The 19,514-nt window shown below is 34.9% G+C and overlaps 1 protein-coding gene across 50 annotated transcripts in view; it reads left to right on the top strand.

The window, feature by feature from the left end:
- mycbp2 (MYC binding protein 2) overlaps positions 1 to 19,514 on the top strand; it is a 243,579-nt gene that overhangs the window by 169,572 nt on the left and 54,493 nt on the right. For 15 of the 50 annotated variants that reach the window (XM_073911700.1, XM_073911693.1, XM_073911688.1 and 12 more), the window contains 4 exons: positions 24 to 140; positions 3,768 to 3,908; positions 12,002 to 12,223; positions 14,616 to 14,748. In XM_073911700.1, coding sequence (XP_073767801.1) covers positions 24 to 140; positions 3,768 to 3,908; positions 12,002 to 12,223; positions 14,616 to 14,748 — 613 coding nt within the window. 50 annotated transcript variants of the gene reach the window in all.

Genomic DNA, 19,514 nt, shown 5'->3' with positions numbered 1-19,514 from the left:
CTCTCCCCCTCTGCTTCTCTCAGGTGCGCAAATTTGTGGCCAAGGACAGCGCAGGGCTGCGTGTGCGTAGTCACCCTTCTCTGCAGAGCGAACAGATAGGCATAGTCCAAGTCAATGGCACCATCACATTCATTGACGAGGTAAACCTCTCTAGAATTGAGCCCAACTGTTCTCTATTTAAAGGGATAGTTCACCCAAAATTGTTTACTCACCCTTAGTTGTTTTTCTTTATACCTTTATGCGTTTCATTTTTCTTTTGAACACAAAATAAGTTCAAAATGTAAACTATTGACTTCCATAGTTGGTAAAAAAGAAGTCAGACATTTCTCAAAACAACTTAATTTGTGTTTAACAGAAAAACGAAACTCAAACAGGTGAAGGGTGAGTAAATGATGACCGATTTTTCATTTTTGGGTGAACTATCCCTTTAAGTGCTTCTGTTTTTCTCTTCCTTTAATCACTGAACACAACTGAATTCTTAACCACCTCAGTTTTAAATGGCTTTTAACACTAGTTCTGCATCTCTCTGAGCTTCTAAATTGACTTTTGATTTGATCTGAAGCATTCATTTGCTTATCTTTTGCTTCACATGCAGGAGACTTTGAGGCTGTAGATTATTGTCATATAGGAACTATCCATCCCAGCCCAACGCTGCATGCAAATCACTGATAGCTCCTATAGGATCCAGTCTCACATGCACAATGCCGTCAGTTTCTCTAAAGGCCCTTTCACATGACCCGCCAGTGCAGTGAACTCAATGGAGAGAAGCATCGCCTATTAGCATTGGCTAAAACTGTCATATTTTGCTGACTCATTGGCAATAGACAAGTGGTTCTCAACCAGGTGGTGTTGAGTCAACAGCCCTATATATTTATACATATATATGTATTTTCGTTTCGTTTAAGCCCTCCTGTGAAATTTAAGTTTGTAATTTAATACCTTTATTTCAATAATGCTTTACAATGTAGATTGTATCAAAGCAGCTTTACATAAATGAAGTTCTAGTACTGAGCAATGATATTTTCACATTATTTCCAATTACAATTTTCTTTTATTCTGGAGAAAGGCTTATTTCTTTCAGTTTGGCTGGAATAAAAGCATTTTAAAAATCTTTTTAAGATCTGTTTAAGAATCATTAGTAAGCATTAATAGTCCCCTTAATATTTTTTTTCTCTCGGTTGACCACAGAGCAAATCTCTTAAATAGGATATAAAGCTTAATACTAACATGTTGCATAATAACTAGTAACTATTAGTGGCCCAGGTCTGGTAGGAGCAAATTGGGCCAACTGACCACTTTGACTCATCCATGTTTCCTCTGTTGTTGTTGTTTACCGTGTCGGCGTCTTCACACGCGCCCTTCCTTCTACGTCATTAAACCGCGGAGAAGTACCACATTGTCACAAGCTTAATGATGTTCAAAACAGAATGCCTCAAATCTAATCTGCCTGTTTACATGATAGTCATATTGTCACATATGAATTTATATCTGATTTATTTCCACATATGAAGGAGCCCTAAAACTTATCCTTTATATTTCATTATATTATAAGGTCTATCAATTTACAGGGTTATCAACAATGTGTCTATTTTTGGCTTGGAATAGTCTTCTATTAAAACTTTTAGTTTTTATTCTTGCTACAGGTAAAAAATAAAACCTTCTTTCAAATTAATTGCATATACGTTGAAACCAAATTTAAGAAGTATCGTAATCGGTACTCAGCAAGTACACAAAGTAAAGGGCGGTGAAACCCCCCTCTTTCGGTTCAAGTCTACCTCAGAATTTTTAAAAAAAATGCTTTATGATGGGCGTGGAGCTCTGCCAGCAGAAAAAAGTGGAGTGGGCTTGGCCAGCAGAGCATGGGAAAAAGAGGAGAGTGAACATTTATTGTCAGTTGGCTCACAAAATGTGACACAAACTGTGAGGAGACGCATGATTTCATAGTTTACAAAGTTAAAATGCCAAAAAATAAACAGTAAGTAATTTAATGTCCTGCTACATTTGTTATTCGTAATTTCATATACACGTAAACACAATTTGTTATATCATTATATAGATAATGATTAAATTACACTGAACTGAGCTAAACTGAACTGAACTGAACTGAACTTAAACACTAAAAACTGAACTACACTGTTCCAGTTACTATGACCATTTATGTGAAGCTGCTTTGACACAATCTATATTGTAAAAGCGCTATACAAACAAAGCTGAATCATGTTTATATAAACACTATAAATGAGGAGGACTTATCTTCTCTTCAATCTCCGAGTCTGAATGCAGACACAGTGAATAGCAGTGCAGAAGGTCTCTTGCCACATTTATTTCAACCATTAGCCCTGCCAAGAATCTGGAGGATTTTAAAAATAGGCAGCACAGAAACAGGCGATGTGTATGAATGGTAACAAACTCAACTGATAAAAGACAAAGACTGCCATTCCCTAATTCTTGTATAACTCTCAAAAATGCTTGCTGCAAACCAACAGCTTTGCTGTATCGGTCCTGACAGCATCGCGAGGAAAACCAAGCAAAAAAAAAAAAAAAAAAATGTGGATTATGGAAACCAACACTTATGACCCTTCATGAATGACTAAATACTGCGTGCCGTGCACAGACATGGCCTCACACATTCATTGCTCTCACAGCTTGGCAGGTCTGCCTTGCCTTCGGAATGACGTGCTCTCAGGAATAATTAAGAAGCAGGGTCTTCTCATTGAATTGGTAAACTCCATTATGAATAATAATAAGAAACTGAGGCGTCATCACTCCATAAGCAGATTCGCACTACGTCACCGATTTTGATCCGCTCTAAAAATTATTTTTACCCAGAAGATGAAGTTAGCTGACAAAAGGTTCCAAATTATCCAGTTTTCCACACAATTAAAGCAGAAAGGTGCTAGCGTTGTCTTAGCTCAGTGTTTCTAAACTACTTTCCTGGAGGACCACCAACACTACATGCTTTGGATGTCTCCTTTCTCTGTCAAACCCATCACAAATTACTTTCAGTCCCTGCTAATGAGCTGATTATCTGAATCAGGTGTGTTTGGTTAAGGAGACGTGGAAAATGTGCAGAGCTGGTGATCCTCCAGGAACGTGATTTAGAAACACTGATGCTCAACACACACAAATCTGTTAAAATATTAGAAAAATAACTCCAGGGTCTCTTGAACCTTTAAAATACTTGTACTGGTATCGGTTTGGGAAAAAAAGTGGTATTAATACATCCCTAATTGATTGATTAAAAATAATTTAGAAAATTTGTGACTTTGGGGTCAGAAAGGTTGAGAACCACTCCTATAGACCTTTATGAGTACTACTAATTAGACAAATTGTAAGATCACAAGAAAAACACAGTCAAAATTAAAGACAAAAAATGTATGTGCATAATCTGTTCCAGTATCTCTGAAGTATTATCTTTATTTATGTTTATAGAAAATTTATAGACGTGGTGCTGCACTTGCTGCTTTCTTGCTAACTTTCCCCCCACATGCTCAAATAAGCGCATGATGCTTTTATCGAGCAGTATGTTGAAGCCCCAACATGAGTCGTTTGAAAGGGCCCTGCTGGCAACCGACAATAGCATTATAGATGCATTTACAAATTCTCTAGATCTAATTTCCCTCAACGTATCCACACACCCACTGTAAATCCAATTGGTTGATGCTGTGCATTAGCGGATTGGTCCTGCAGCCTCAGAAGCTCATGCTAGGGGGCGTGTTAGCAGTTACAGGAGGGCATGGCTCCGCTCTGTTGCTTGTTTCCCATAGATCCACAATGATGATGGTGTCTGGCTCAGACTGAATGATGAGACAGTAAAGAAGTATGTTCCCAACATGAATGGCTACACTGAAGCCTGGTGCCTCTCTTTTAACCAGCATCTGGGCAGAAGCCTCCTGGTCCCTGTCGACGTAAGTAAACTTGTAGATTAGCTGGAGTCCCTTCACTGCTCATTTGGGAACGGGATTTGTAACTTTTTTAGGATGATCATTGGATTATACTACATTTACATGAAACAAGGGCATCTATTAATGACCCACTCCCAAATGTCTGTTAGCATGCTGTGTTGATTACTTACCAATGGCAATAACATGTGTCGTTGCATGTGTTAGTGCTGCTGTGTAGTTTAGTTTGGGCACGATCACTCAGAGACCAGGACGGAAGGTGTTTAAAGATGGGTGCATGTTGCCAGTCCCTTGTCTTAACTCCTGGTTGAAAGACACTAACTCATGCACACTGTTTTGTGGGGCTGCACGATTATCATTAACTTTGTTGTTAGACTTTTAATTGCAAATAGTTATGCTTAGTAGTTTTCACATTAAAATATGTTGTTTCTTTTATAAAATAATCAGACTTTTGTGTTTATTTTGTATAAGGCTTGAATACACTATAGGACTTTAAATATCTGAACTTACAATGCTATGTGAACCAACACTGTCAGACTTTTAGGTAGTCTTTGGCACAACAAAACTATCTCACCCAAAACAAGTGGCTTTCTGCTAGGAACTGCATGACATAAAGCTGCTTACTGCTATTTAAACTCATTTTATTGCGCTTTAGTTTGGGAAAATGTAATAACTACATTTTTACATTTTAAAACTGAGGCCATGTCAAGGGTATATTTATAAACTAAGTTTTCCCTGACTTTGTTTAAAAGATCTCCATCTACATGAAAACGCAAATGATGCACTATGATATGCTCAGTTAAAATCTTGATGAACCAACAGGCTAAGAGTCTTTTATGCTGGATTGCATATTCACACATACATACAATGGCCCAATCCCAATTTTACCCCTTAAACCTGGTTTATGCTTCTGTGTCGAGTGATCGGCGTGACCCACGGTGCATGCAATGCACGTAGCTGTGAATTTATACTTCTACGCGCTGTTTGTATTTGCAAAGCGATAACACTTAAGAAACAATAGCTGGCAGTAGGTGTTTAAGTTCCTCTGGGTCGAGTTTCTTCGCTGTTGTTTTGTTTTTTCTAAATGCTTACTTAATGTACAAGTGGCTCAAACTTGCTCAAACTTGCTCATTTATACGCTAAAGTATAAATCAGCCTTTTGTCCTTCCCTTCCATTTGCACCTTCACGTGAAGGGAAAGGGGTGTCCCAATTCTCTTTAGCTTAAAGGCATATAAGCGGAAGCGCTAGATAAATCTTAAAACTAAGCTTTTCCAGGACCCCTCTATAAATCCCGGTATGGTGCAGTGTTGGGTTTCAGAGATTATGCAAAGAAACTCGACACAGGGGAACATAAAAACCTTCTGCCAGCTAGCGTTTTGGAAGTGTTATTGCAGAACAACACAAACAACGCGCAGAAGTATAAATGCACCGCAACGTGCTAGGCATGCACCGTGGGTCACGCCGATGACTCGACGCAGAAGTATAAACCAGGCTTTAAGAATGACCCCTTCCTGTTCCAACATGACTGCGCACTAATGCACAAAGCAAGCTCCATAAAGACATAAGTGAGTTTGTGTGAAAGGATCTTGACTGGCCTGCATAAAGTCTTGACCTCAACCCGACTGAACAAATTTGGATGAATTAGAGTGGACATTGCTTTCTCCTCCAACATCAGTACCTGACCTGACCAAAGCTCTTTTAGAAGAATGGTCAAAAATTCCCAATAAAAAAACTCCTTTCGGTACAAACCGAAAAATACAATGCTAAAAAGTAGTTCCTCAGTCAAATATACAATTACAATACATGTTCGCTTTCATTTTCACATTCACTTATACATTTCTGTAAACTTAAAACATTAACTTTGGCCAAAATCAACTAATTTGCTCAAAAAATACTTATTCAGATTAGGCAAAAATTGTCTTCAGGAGTTTTATTTACGTTGTAAACAACAGATGACAGATCTAGTAGAGGGCGATATCTACGTTTTTGCGAATTTAAAATGCATTATGTAGGGTACATTTTGTTACATGTTTTAGATGACAGATTCAGTAGAGGGCGCTGTCTACGTTTTTGCGAACTTGAAAGCCTTGTTACTCAGGGTACATTTTGTTGCACGTTTTAGATGACAAATCCAGTGGAGGGCCGTCTCTAAGTTTTTGCGATCCTGAAATACGTTACTTAAGGTAAATCCAATAGAGGACGCTGTATGAGCTTTAACCTCAACCCGACTGAACACTTTTGGATAAATTAAAGCAGAGATTTCAAGTCAGGTCCAACCTCAGTGCCTGACCTAACAAATGTGCTGTTTGGAAGAATGGTCAAAAATTTCCAATAAAAACACTTAAAACAAGTTAACATTGACTGGCCAAAATCAACTAATTATCTCTGACCTTCAAAAAATACTTATCTAGACTTCAGATAAGAGAAAAAAAAAACTATGCTGAAGTCATGTAGTGCTTTCCAGCCTTAATGAGTTTTATTTACATTGTTAGTGAGTGGCTCAATATTGATGGTCCTTTTTGAGAGCTAGATGATGTTTCTTTTTTCTCATAACAGAATTAAACACCTTAATTTTTCAAGCGTTAAAGTTTAGACCTCACAAATTAGTTCACATAGTGCCAGTCAAAATCATAATTTAGTCAGTTGATTGTGCAGCCCTACTGTGTTGTTACTTGTTACTCATCATATGTGGTGTGAAAAATAGCTCTTGTGTGATACTGAATATCATTGTACAAAGCTTTGCTGTTTTCTGGTCATGACAGTAGAGAAGTAAAAGCTCATTTCAAAACTTGAACCTCTTTATAAAGCCAATCTGTTAATTTTAGGCATCCGTTAACTGAAGGAAAATTGCCTAAATTTGTTCAGTGGCCCCTGAAACCTTTTCAGCAATTGGTGCAAATGTGGTTAATCGGCTTAAATTTCTCACACTAAATTAACTGTCGGGGTTCCTCTACTCTGCCATGCAATAAAATGTTGTCCTCCTAACACAAGGCCTAAAAGTGGGCCGTGATTTTGAGAGCATAATTACAACTGGATGTGAAAATGTCATCAAGGCTCCCAGTATGAACAGCATGACACACCACTTATCTTTTTTGGAAGATTATAAATCTTCGTATTTCTTATGTGATTTATTTTTCATTTGCCATATTTTGATGTGATTAAATAATTTTTCTAAAAATTGGAGCATTCACAGTCATAATCTTCAGCAGAACCTGGTTCGTTTGCTAGACCTTCTTCTTAATCTTCAATTTCTTGTTCTCTTACTCTCTCATGAAAAAAAAATAAAGAAATAAAACACCTTAAACAAGCTGTCCACTATAACAGATCCATCTCTTCCAAAAAAAGACAAACCATACCGTCTGCGTTTCTAATTGAAGGTAATTCCCCAACGTGTTTTGACTTGCTTATAATCTGTTGCTCAGAATATCTTTAGCGCTAGCCAAGGAGTCAGGGATATCGACTTTTTGTCTTGGACGACCTTATCTTGTTTTCCCCAGGTGAGTGGTCAGATGGACTTTGTAGCTTGGCTGATGTTATGCTTTTCACCAGTGTTTCCCATAATTCCGAGATGTTTGAGATTGTGATTTTTACATGTAGTACTGGAGCATCATCAGACTTGCATGTTTGTGTAAACCATGTGAGTGAAACAAAATGTAATTTATCTTCTGTATGCACCACCAAGTTAACCAACCCAGACTCTTTGGAAGTACATGCATTAGCGTACATTTTTGCTTTTTAAAAATTTGTTACTTAGGGTTTATTTCGTTGCATATTTCAGATGACAAATCCAGTAGAGGGCACTTGTCTGTGTTTTTGCGAATTTGAAAGGCGTTACTTAGTAAACATTTCATTGCACATTTCAGATAACAAATCCAGTAGAGTGTGCTGTCTATGTTTTTGTGAATCTGAAATATGTTACTTAAGAGAACATTTCGATGGACGTTTTAGATAACAAATCTAGGAGAGGGCGCTGTCTACTTTTTTTTGCAAATCTAAAATTTGTTACTTTAGGTACATTTTGTTGCACAAATGCAGTACAGGGCTGTTGTCTTTGTATTTGCGAATTTGAAATGCATTATTTAGTGTATTTTGTTAAACGTTTCAGATGAAAGATCCAGTGGAGGGCCATATCTACGTTTTTGCTAATTTGAAATGCGTTACTCTGTACATTTTGTTCCACATTTTATATGGCAAATCCAGTAGAGGGCACTGTCTACATTTTGGCAAATTTAAAATGCGTTACTTGGGGTACATTTCGTTGCACGTTTCAGATTACAGATCCAGTAGAGGCCGCGATCTACTTTTTTGCAAATTTGAAAAGCGTTACTTGGTACATTTTGTTGCAAGTATTAGATGACAAATTCAGTAGAGGGTGCTATCTACGTTTTTGCAAATTTAAAATACATTACTTTGGGTACATTTTGTTGCACATTTCAGATGACAAATGCTCTAGAGGGCGCTGTATGGTTTTGCGAATTTAAAATGTTACTTAGGGTACATTTTGTGGCATGTTTCAGAAGAGAGATTCAGTACAGGACACTATAGACATTTTTGCAATACCTAGGGTTTACCTAGGGTTTATTTCATTGCACATTTCTGATGACAGATCCAGTGGATGGTGCTTGTCTGCATTTTTGCAAATTTAAAATGCGCTACTTAGGATATATTTTGTTGCACGTTTCAGGTGACAAATTGAGTAGAGGGTGCTGTCTATGTTGCAAATCTGAAATGCCTTACTTAGGGTACATTTTGTTGCACATTTCAGATGACAAACCCAGTTGAGAGCGCTGTGTATTTTAATTTTTTTTTTGCAATTTGAAATGCGTTACTTAGGGTACATTTCATTGCACGTTTCAGATTTCAGATCCAGTAGAGGGCGCTGTCTACATTTTTGCAAATTTGAAAAGCGTTACTTGGTACATTTTGTTGCACGTTTTAGATGAGAAATTCAGTATAGGGTGCTCTACATCTTTGCAAATCTGAAATAATTAATTAGGGTAGATTTCGTGGCATGTTTTAACTGACAAATGCAGTAGAGGGCGCTGTTTATGGTTTTGCAAATTTGTAATGCCTTACTTAGGATACTTTTCGTTGCACATTTCTGATGATAGAACCAGTAGAGGACGCTATCTATGTTTTTACAAATTTGAAATGCGTTACTTACAGTAAATTTTGTTGAACATTTCAGCTGACAAGCGCTGTGTGTTTTTTTTTTTCGATTTGGAATGCATTACTTAGGATAAATTTTATTGCATGTTTCAGTTAACAAATCCAGTAGAGGGTGCTGTCTATGTTTTTGCAAATCTGAAATGCCTTACCTAGGATACATTTCATTTCATTGCACATTTTAGATAATAAATCCCAGAATGGGTGCTGTCTATGTATATATATATATATATATATATATATATATATATATATTATTTTTTTGTAAATTTGAAATGCGTTACTTGGGGTACATTTTGTTGCACATTTCAGATGACAAATGCAGTAGAGGGCCTTGTCTACATTTTAGCAAATTTGAAAAGTGTTACTTGGTAAATTTTGTTGCACATTTCAGAGGAGAAATTCAGTAGAGGGCGATATCTACATTTTTGCAAATCTGAAATAGGCTACTTGGGTAGATTTCGTTTCACATTTTAACTGACAAAGGCAGTAGAGGGTGATGTCTATGTTTTTGTGAATTTGAAATTCATTACTTAGGGTAAATTTCCTAGCACATTTCTGATGATAGATCCAGTTAAGGGCGCTGTTTACATTTTTGCAGATCTAAAATTCTTTACTCTGGGTACATTTTATTGTTCATTTCAATGCACGTTCTTGTACATGTTGATGATTGTACTGCTTTTATCTGTTTTGTGGAACCGTGCATCACTTTACTCGAATCAGAGCACTCTGCAACACCATACAAATTGAGCTACCTCGCAAACTGAAAAGCTGTCCATATGAAGATAAACAGGTGAGGCGAACATATGTTATTACAAATCATCGACAGAGTTAGGTTGTTCTGCAGTGTTTATATGGTGTTGCGCAAATAACTACACACAAATAATGTTATTTGTTAATAATATCCTTGCAGCAATCATTTGTGTGAAAAGGACAAAAAAGTGTTGTTGATGCACATTTTACCTACAAACATCAGCCAAGTGTAGGTTTTTGCGGTTTCACGAAAGTATAAGCTGAAGCACATATTTCCAATGAGTCTGTGTTGAAGTAACATGTTTAAAGTGTCTTGTAACAACCTAACGATCATTACATGACAATTATGTTAATCTTTAATAAAGCTTTTTTTTGCGTTTTCATGTCGGAGTTCACAATTGAAACACAATTGGAAGACAGTTGCATGAGGATTTAAAGGAATAGTTTGCTCTATAATACATATTCTGTCATTATTTACTAATTAAATGAATGCTGTTTTTTTCAATAAAACACAAAATGTTATTAATTTTGTAAATTTTAGCTCTTGATTCTAGAAGTTTAATATCACAATGTATGGCAAAGATAACATGATTGCTAATTATAATAATGACAGAATGCATTCTGGGGTAAAGTGTTGCTTTAGTAAAAAAGCAGGTTATGTGAATGCATGTTTTTTTTCTCTCTCTCTCAAAAAAAGTTAAACTTTTTGTCAGTTGTCTAAACAGCATGTCTACACAGTGTTTGTATGCACTACTTTATATCAAAACACACAGTTACGTGTGTTATGGCAATCTTTGTTGCCACTACATAAAATAAGTTGAAATTTATAATTATGAAATCATTTTGTTTATGAAAAGTGTCATGTTTGTACTGTATATAGAAGCACAGCTGGGAAGTCTATTCAGTTTTTTTTTTTTTTTCTGGACACTACATGATGATATCAAAAGTGCTAAAGGGTCAATGACGTTTATTTTCTTTCCCTTTTTTTTTTGTTTTGTTTTCTGTTATTGACGTATGGTTAGATATTGCATTCATTCAATATCTAACTGTGACATAAAAGGCACTGCTGCATTCATTTGTAAAAATTACAAGGTTGTAAAATTAAAAATAAAATTCAATAGGACAGTACTAAAATGTAATATTGTAAAAAAAAAACAATAACGGGGTGTCCGCGTGGTCTTAAAAACTATTAAAAATTGATGAATCAATGTAGACAAATGTAAGGCCCTTAAAAGAGTATTAAAAAGTCTTAAATGTTATTTTGCAAGGTATTAAATCAATGAAATCCTACTAGATTTTAACATCATGCTGCTTTGTTTACTGCATTAACCAAGAAAACACCTTTATTTTTGCAGTTCTATGGGCGCCAACCTGCTGATTTAGCTATAATAGAATTTTATTCAATATATGAATAATGATTTAGTTTTGGATTCTTACATTGATATTTAGTAAATATACTGTAAGATAAAATCTCGCCAGTGTTTCTGGTTAAAACCTAAAGTGCTTTTACGGTCTTTGAAATGTAATGGAAGAGTCTTAAAAAAGGCCTTAAAATGTATTGAATTTCACTCTTTGATTCCTGTATATAATCTGAATAATGTTTTTTTGCTAGTGCCTGAAGCAATTCGGTTACGTAATAAATGTAGTTAATCAATGGATTATTATTATTTATTATTATTATCTGTTTTATTACACATTTTATTGTTATTTAATTTGTTATTACTATTATTCTCTTTTTTTCTTTTTTTTCACAATGTCAGAATGAATTGCCCTTCGGGGATTAATAAAGTTTTAAACTAAAACATTAAAATAAAGATACTTTAAATTCTTGAGTTCTTTAAAGCAGGATGGATTCTTACTGAATGATATTTTTTCATTCATCAGCTAAAATAAAATATTTCCAAAAATAACCCCTGCAATGTCATTATTTGTTTCATAAAAAAAAAAAAAAAAAAATATATATATATATATATATATATATATATATATATATATATATATATATATATATATATATATATACATTTTAAAATTTTTATTTTTTTGTCATCCTTAGAATTATTTATCTTCTTTTTTTTTATCATACAAGACATTCTTATTTGTCGTTGACCCTTAAGCTAGTTATAATTTTACCCCTTGCTTTCAAACCTAAATTAACTGGTGTTGTTTGGTTTTGCAGGAGGGCAGGTCAAATTTGGACGATTATGGAAAGGAGAGCGGTGGCCGCCCTTCTCATGATGCCAATGTACTTGACCTGGGCGCTGGCCAGAGTGGTGGACCGGGTCTTTATAAGGTAGTGAAGACCGGACCTTCGGGTCACAACATCAGAAGCTGCCCAAACCTTAGAGGTATCCCCATTGGAATGTTAGTTCTGGGGAACAAAGTCAAGGCGGTAGGCGAGGTATGAACTCCCAACTGTGTCACTGTGGCTGCCAATAAATGACTAATTAGCCAGATTTCTTGCTAGTTCTGCTGTCTCTGTAACACAGATTCTTAATTTGTGTCTTTAGACTATTAGAGAACCCTTTGTGTAACTTCTTTTGATAGAAGCCAAACATGCCATGGCTCTGGTGTGGGTTTGTGTTCATTCTGTGCACATTATTAAAGCTCCTTTTAAGAACCGCCAAGCATGGCTTCAGCTTTTACACAGTAACAAATATAACCTGGCATGCTCTACAGGAACATCTTTGTGATCCGACAATTAAAATATGATCTTAATTAACCTATTTACAGTGATGAAACGAAGCTTGTGAGTTGCTAAAAAAACTGAAGTCATCTCATAGCTTCCACTCTGTACGCACCAGGATTGAGCAAAATTCAGAAGATTTGGTTCCCTTTTGATTTGGTAATGTGAATTGAATTGAATTAGCTGTGATTCATGTGATTGGGAACTGGAATGATGGGAAGAGGAGTTAATAAATTCAGGCCAAAGAAACTGAAAGAAACAGGTCATGTACATCATTATTAAAGGTTTTACAAAATTGTGATAAATATATTATACTAATTGTTGTAGTGCTAGTAGTAAAACAGAATTTTTAAGAAATAATTATAGGGTTACTTTAATGTTTTTATTTTAAGAGGAAGAAAACAGAATGATTAGATTTCCTGAAAGTTTTTTTTTTTATGATTTCAAAGGATTCGGTATGCTTTTTAATTTTTACAGTTTATTTTAAGGGGTGGTCTCATGCTTATTTTTTCATATATCTTACTTTGGTTATATACAGCTACTTGGCTAACATAAAAACGTCATATTTCCTAGTTTCTCTGAAAGGCCTGTCCTCAAGAGACTCTGATTGGTCAGCTAACATAATGTGCTGTGATTCGCGGATTGACTCCGTCATCACGTCACTCCCCTACAAGCAGGCGCTTTTTCGCTTTGTAAACAGTCCAGTTAGAGCAGCTGTTAGCTGCCTGAATCAGACAGAAAAATTAAAGGGACACAGCTAAACCTCACATCTGCTCTCTAAAGTAAAAGGTGAAATCTTGCTTTCACATATATTCTAAATAAGCATGTGTAAGTAACATGAAACGTTCTCATATATTTTGCGAGTTTGTTATTTGAGATAAAGAACGCATGGAAAGCAGCCACATAGAGAGACACTGGAGCGCTGGTGAAGATTGTGGCTGTTTACATTGGTTTGCCGGATAAATATGAATTTGTAGCTTAGTTGTTAGCGGTGCTAAACAGCATTTCCTGTTGTTTACATCTTTATTCTGGTCCTTGCTATAACACCTTTAACGCTAGATACTGTGCCTGTAATTGATAAATTTTAACAAATAAAAATACTTACTGGTTGTGTCTCCCATTCAACAGCAGTTCTCCTTGGTCAAATGCTAGCTATATATATTTTTTTATATAATTCTCTGGAACATAATTAAAATTAAACTGTAAGCACTTCTTTCTTTCTGTCGTGTCCTTTGGAAGCCTGATTACAGAAACAGAACAAGCTCTGTGGAAATAGCAGCGTTTGGATGGCATTTTAGCTTTCTCTGCTTTAACATTACAACACCTCTGGATTTGCATTGAATTTTGAGCATTTTACATTCAGAGATTTTGTTTATGTTCAAACAGTAACATTACACATCAAATAAAGTTTAAAATTTGATATCATGGTGGACCACCCCTGTAACTATTTAAATAATAATTGTTTAAATATATAAATCATTATGTTTGACTATATTGCTTTATTATATTATATTATATTATATTATATTATATTATATTATATTATGTTTTGAATAGCCAATTTTTATTTGTCAAATTCATATTCAGCAAGTTATTTTTCTAACTACCTTAACAAATGTTCTTTTATTTCATTGCATTCCTGCTTCCTTGAATTCAACTTCAACAGTTCCGCGTCACGTTTGCAGCCTCAATTGAAATTCACGAATTGAATTGGAACTCTGAATGGCGCATAATCCTGGTAAACACCTGTCTTTTGAATAGTCTCCATGCCTGATCATGGAAGGGCTGAACTTTGCCTCTTTCTTCTCTCGGTAGGTGTGGTGTGTCATGCTGTCCTCAAATGCTCTCTTAAAGTCGTTGCCTTTCTGAGTCTCCTAACAATCACTGCTATTCTGCTCATGAAATGTAAAAGTGTCTTTGTTGAGCTGGTTTCAGTTCATAAATTTTACCAACCGACTGGTGCATCGTATATTTGTGTTTCATGTTTCTTAAAGGCACTTTGTTATTTTAGAACGGCTGTTTGCTGTTGAGTATTGCTCCTCAGGATTGATGTTGGTGTCAGATGTTTGCTTGAGAGAGGGGGTAAATAAAGCTGTGTCTGTATCAGGTGATAAACTCGGAGGGCACCTGGGTGCAGCTGGATAAGAACAGTGTGGTGGAGTTCTGTGAAAGTGATGAAGGCGAGGCCTGGTCTCTGGCCAGAGACAGAGGGGGGAACCAATACCTGCGGCACGTTGAAGGTACACAAACACACTCTTATTTCTTCCAGTCTTTGTCAATTGCAACCTCTCACTCACTTTCCATCAGCTTAGTTCCTGGTTTATAGCACACCAACACAGTGGATGAACCACCAATTACTCTGGGATTTGTTTTATGTGGCACATGCCTTTCCAGCCGCAACCTTGCACTGAATGTACACTCACTCATAAACCCCTAGAGCTGGGAAACGCCCATACACTCACATTAAATACACTACGGGCAATTTATTTTATCCAATTTACCAAGACTTGAACCAGCAACCTTGATGTGAGGCGACAGTGCTAACCACTAAGCTACCATGCCACCTTCAATTGCAACCTATGTACGAAAAAAAATAAGGAATAGCTCTTGTAGTGCAAAAAATGTTTAAATCTAAAATGTATATCAAGTAAATTTATTAAAATTACATATATATATATGTGTATATATATATATATATATATATATATATATATATATATATATATATATATATATATATATATATATATATATATATTAGGGCTGTCAATTGATTAAAAAATTTATTAATCACACTTTTTTTGTGATTTAATCATGATTATTAGCGAAAAGCCATATTTATTACAAAAATAAAAACACAGGCATGTAAGTGCCATAAAATATTGAATACAAACAATTGTACTCATTGGAAAGTTGTATTGCGAGTTGAGAACATTAATTTTAAAGCAGAAACAATTTTGCTTTTAGTCCAAAGACTATAGATTTCTTTCAGGGACTTTGGTCACACCATCTTTAAACATTTAGTTCCAAACAGCTTTGAGGAATACAGATACTGCAAAGCTTATAGAATAGATACAGAATGCTTTAAAGAGACTTTGGACATCGTCAGCAATGTCAGGCGTTTGCTCTTGTTGCTAGGAAATGCACACATACACACACACACAGACAACACTCGCAGTACAGAGCACCCGGTAAGCACCTCCCTTCAGATTCATCAACACGCACGATCGCGTTCATCAAATTTGCTTAAACTAAGCATTCTAAATATGGCTGTATTTTACAAGCAAGGATTCTGACACAGCAACGTGAAGCAGACGCGTTGCAAAAGTTGCATGTAGAGGGGAAGCACGTTAAACTTAATGAAGCATTTGAGGCCGCATGGAATCAACTCAAAGGCAGAGGAATAGGCTTTCATGCGACATCATCTGGCACTTTCACTGAGTATATTTACATGGACACTAATACTCTGATTTTATGATTGACATAATACTCTGATTAAGTCTACCATGTAAGTAGCGATTTTTTTGATTACCTTAATGGACCACCCGATTCACGAAATGCGGAGGTTTTTCTTTCTGTTCACCTTGCGGTTTCAAATCTCAAGAACTGCAGTTAAAGTGTAAAGATCAAACATGAAACGCCTGAACTTGCATGAAACTCTGTTTTTAAAGCATTAAATATTTCAAATTAATCGCAGCTTATCCAGCTCATCTATACCACGTCTTTGGACTGTGGAGGAAACCCACGTGAACACGGGGAGAACATGCAAACTCCACACAGAAATGCCAACTGACCCAGCTAAGGGTCGAACCAGTGACCTTCTTGCTGTGAGGTGGTCGTGCTACCCACTGCGCCACCATGACCCCCTATATATGTTGTACATAGATTTAATATTAAGGGCGCTATCAAACACTGGGCACGATGTGGCACCAAATGCAACTCTATTGCTAATTTCAACTCTGCGCAGGTATAATTTTCATGTCATGCGGCACATTGTTCAAACAGTAAATGGATTTGTGCCCATTTTGGTGATTTTGTTGGCATGTTGCAGTTTTGAGGCAAGTGAAATAGACAGCGCACTTGATCATTGGAATCCAGCTTGTTTCTAGAGCATTTGATTGCATATGAGAAGATCAGTTTTTCAGCTTACAAAGACTGCCATTTAAGTTGAGAATTGTGTCATAGCGTGACATTACCTTGCTCTTAAAGGGAATGGGAGATGAGACTTTGATTGGTTTAATGCACGTTATGGCCAAAACATACTCTTAACTCATTAAGATTAAAGAGAAAACTCTTATACCATATGCCAGGTGCGCACTAACTGTTTTTTTTTTTCAGTTTTTCAAATAGCAAAAATGGATTCTGGCACACCCTAAGTGCATCGTGCGCTGTAGACCATGCACTTAAATTCTCAAAATAGAACCCCTAGTTGTAGTTCACTCAAAATTTAAAACTGTTTTAAACAAATTATTATTTACAGTATTTTGCAGTGCTAAGATATCAATAATGGTTGTTTATTATCACGATGTATTGATTTATTGAATATCAGCATATGTCTACCCTAAAGTTGTTTAAATGATAAAAGAATTTTCATTTTTAATACTCAGTATCCTATCAAGAACACTTAAGCAACTTTCAAAGTCATAGGGCTCTATCATACATCTGACGCAATTTGGCGCAAGATGTGTTTGGTGTCATTTGTTGCTATTTTTAGACGAGCACAACCCTAATTTGTGCCATGTGTGTGCTGGTCTAAAAAGGAGGTGTGTTAAGGTGCATTATTGGCAAGTTGCTATTTTGAAGAACTGAAATAGACCATGCCATTGACCAACTAAAAGTTGGTCTAAAATCCAGCGCAGAGAACGTTAGTTATGCACCTATGCAGGTTCAAACACTTACACATTGCTTAATACACACAGGATGTAAAGCAATTCACAAATATCTTAAGATATGAAAAAGATTTAAATTATTAAAAGGTTAAAAATAAAAAATACATATATATACATATATATATATATATATATATATATATATATATATATACATATATATATATATATATATATATATATATATATATATATATAYAYATATATATATATATATATATATAYACATATATATATATATAAATATATATGTATATATATATATATATATATATATATATATATATATATATATATACATATATATATATATATGTATATATATACATATATATATATATATATATATATATATATATATATATATATATATATATATATATATATATATATATATTATACATATATATATATATATATATATATATATATATATATTATACATATATATATATATATATATATATATATATTATACATATATATATATATATATATATATATATATATATATATATATATATATATATATATATATATATATATATATATATATATTTATTTAAGAACAGTTTAGGCTACGTGACACAAGTCTAACTTGCCGTTCTATATTCACTGTAAAACAAAGAAGGGCTGGCTAACATTTACTTTAGCGTTCCAAGTTTCACCGTTAATATCTGAGTTACCTAAGATTGTAGGTTCCCTGTTTCTAAAAATGAACCGATATTATTATTCCTAAAATCAGAACGCAAATAATGTGATGCATTTTTCGAACCACTGTAGTCCAGATTTTACTCCATTTTTCAAAAATGCTTCCAAATAGCTCAGCTGCTGAACATCTCCATCTCCATCTACCATGTTTTGTTTATGAATAAATCTTGAGCTTTGATATGAGAAAATACAGTAGGTACATTCGACATGAGCACGGCTGCAACCGGTGATCAACAAGAAGTTGAAAACTGAGACGTCAAGCCGGACAGCCGGACCCTTCAGGGCTCAAAGTTGTGGCAATCATGATGACCTATCACATGGCTTCATCTTCTTTCATCTTTTTTATGGATATTATCAAAAGATTTACAGTTAAATTAAAACAAAAAACAGTCTCTATAAACTAGTCCATTTTTAAACAAAAAAAAAAATAGGCCTCTAGGAGTTTAAACATCACTCTAGGCTAATACTTCTTGTTTGAATACACTAAAAAGGGGTTTACATTTATTTACATTTATAGATATAAAACTTTCTAATATATATTAGTGTAAAAGCCAAGTTGTTTTAATTAAGTCTTAAACAATGATTAAGATTATTTTGAATAATGAAAGCATTTGTGTTTTTAATGAAATGCATTTTCAAAAAAGCACTTATTCCTGAAATAGGTGAGCTACACTTTAGAGCAGGGGTGTCAAACTCAATTCCTGGAGGGCCGAAGCCCTGCACAGTTTAGTTCCAACCCTGCTCCAACACACTTACCTGAAGGTTTCAAACAAGCCTGAAGGACTCAATTAGTTTGATCAGGTGTGTTTAATTAGGGTTGGAACCAAACTGTGCAGAGCTGCGGCCCTTTTGGGACTGAGTTTGACACCTGTGCTTTAGAGGTTTCCCAGAAAGAGCAGGTACATCAGTGTCACGTTTAACATTTCTGCATAAACGGCTTGACGGGAAAAATATTTTATAATCATAAAAATCTTTTTTTAATTATTTAAGAAGAAATATTTTTTTTACTTGAATTGTTAAGAAACCTTTATATGGGTGTCAGGATCAATGATGATAATTATTTTATTACAAGTCTGTAAGACTTATTTGAGTTAATATTTAGGTAATTCACTAAAATAAATCATTTATGGAGCTGAATGCAGTAAATAATCAGTAGAAAAAGGGTCTAAGATAAACCTATGCAAACAATCTAGCCTTTCTAAACAAATTATTTAACAAAAGATGATTACTGCTGTACAATATTTGTATTCTTTTAATAAGCATGATGTGTACAAGATAGAGAGGGTATAAAAAGTTATTTGTTTGTTTTAAAATTTGTAAATCAGAATTTGTCCAATAATAAACGCGAAACACACGTGGTTGCTGTCATGCACTGAGTCTAGCCAATCATGTAATATCGGTGTCAT

The sequence above is a fragment of the Danio rerio genome, chromosome 9 (assembly GCF_049306965.1).
Source record: "Danio rerio strain Tuebingen ecotype United States chromosome 9, GRCz12tu, whole genome shotgun sequence".
NCBI lineage: Eukaryota > Metazoa > Chordata > Actinopteri > Cypriniformes > Danionidae > Danio > Danio rerio.
Note: the sequence above shows the minus strand (reverse complement) of the source record. Positions and strands in the feature narration are given on the sequence as shown.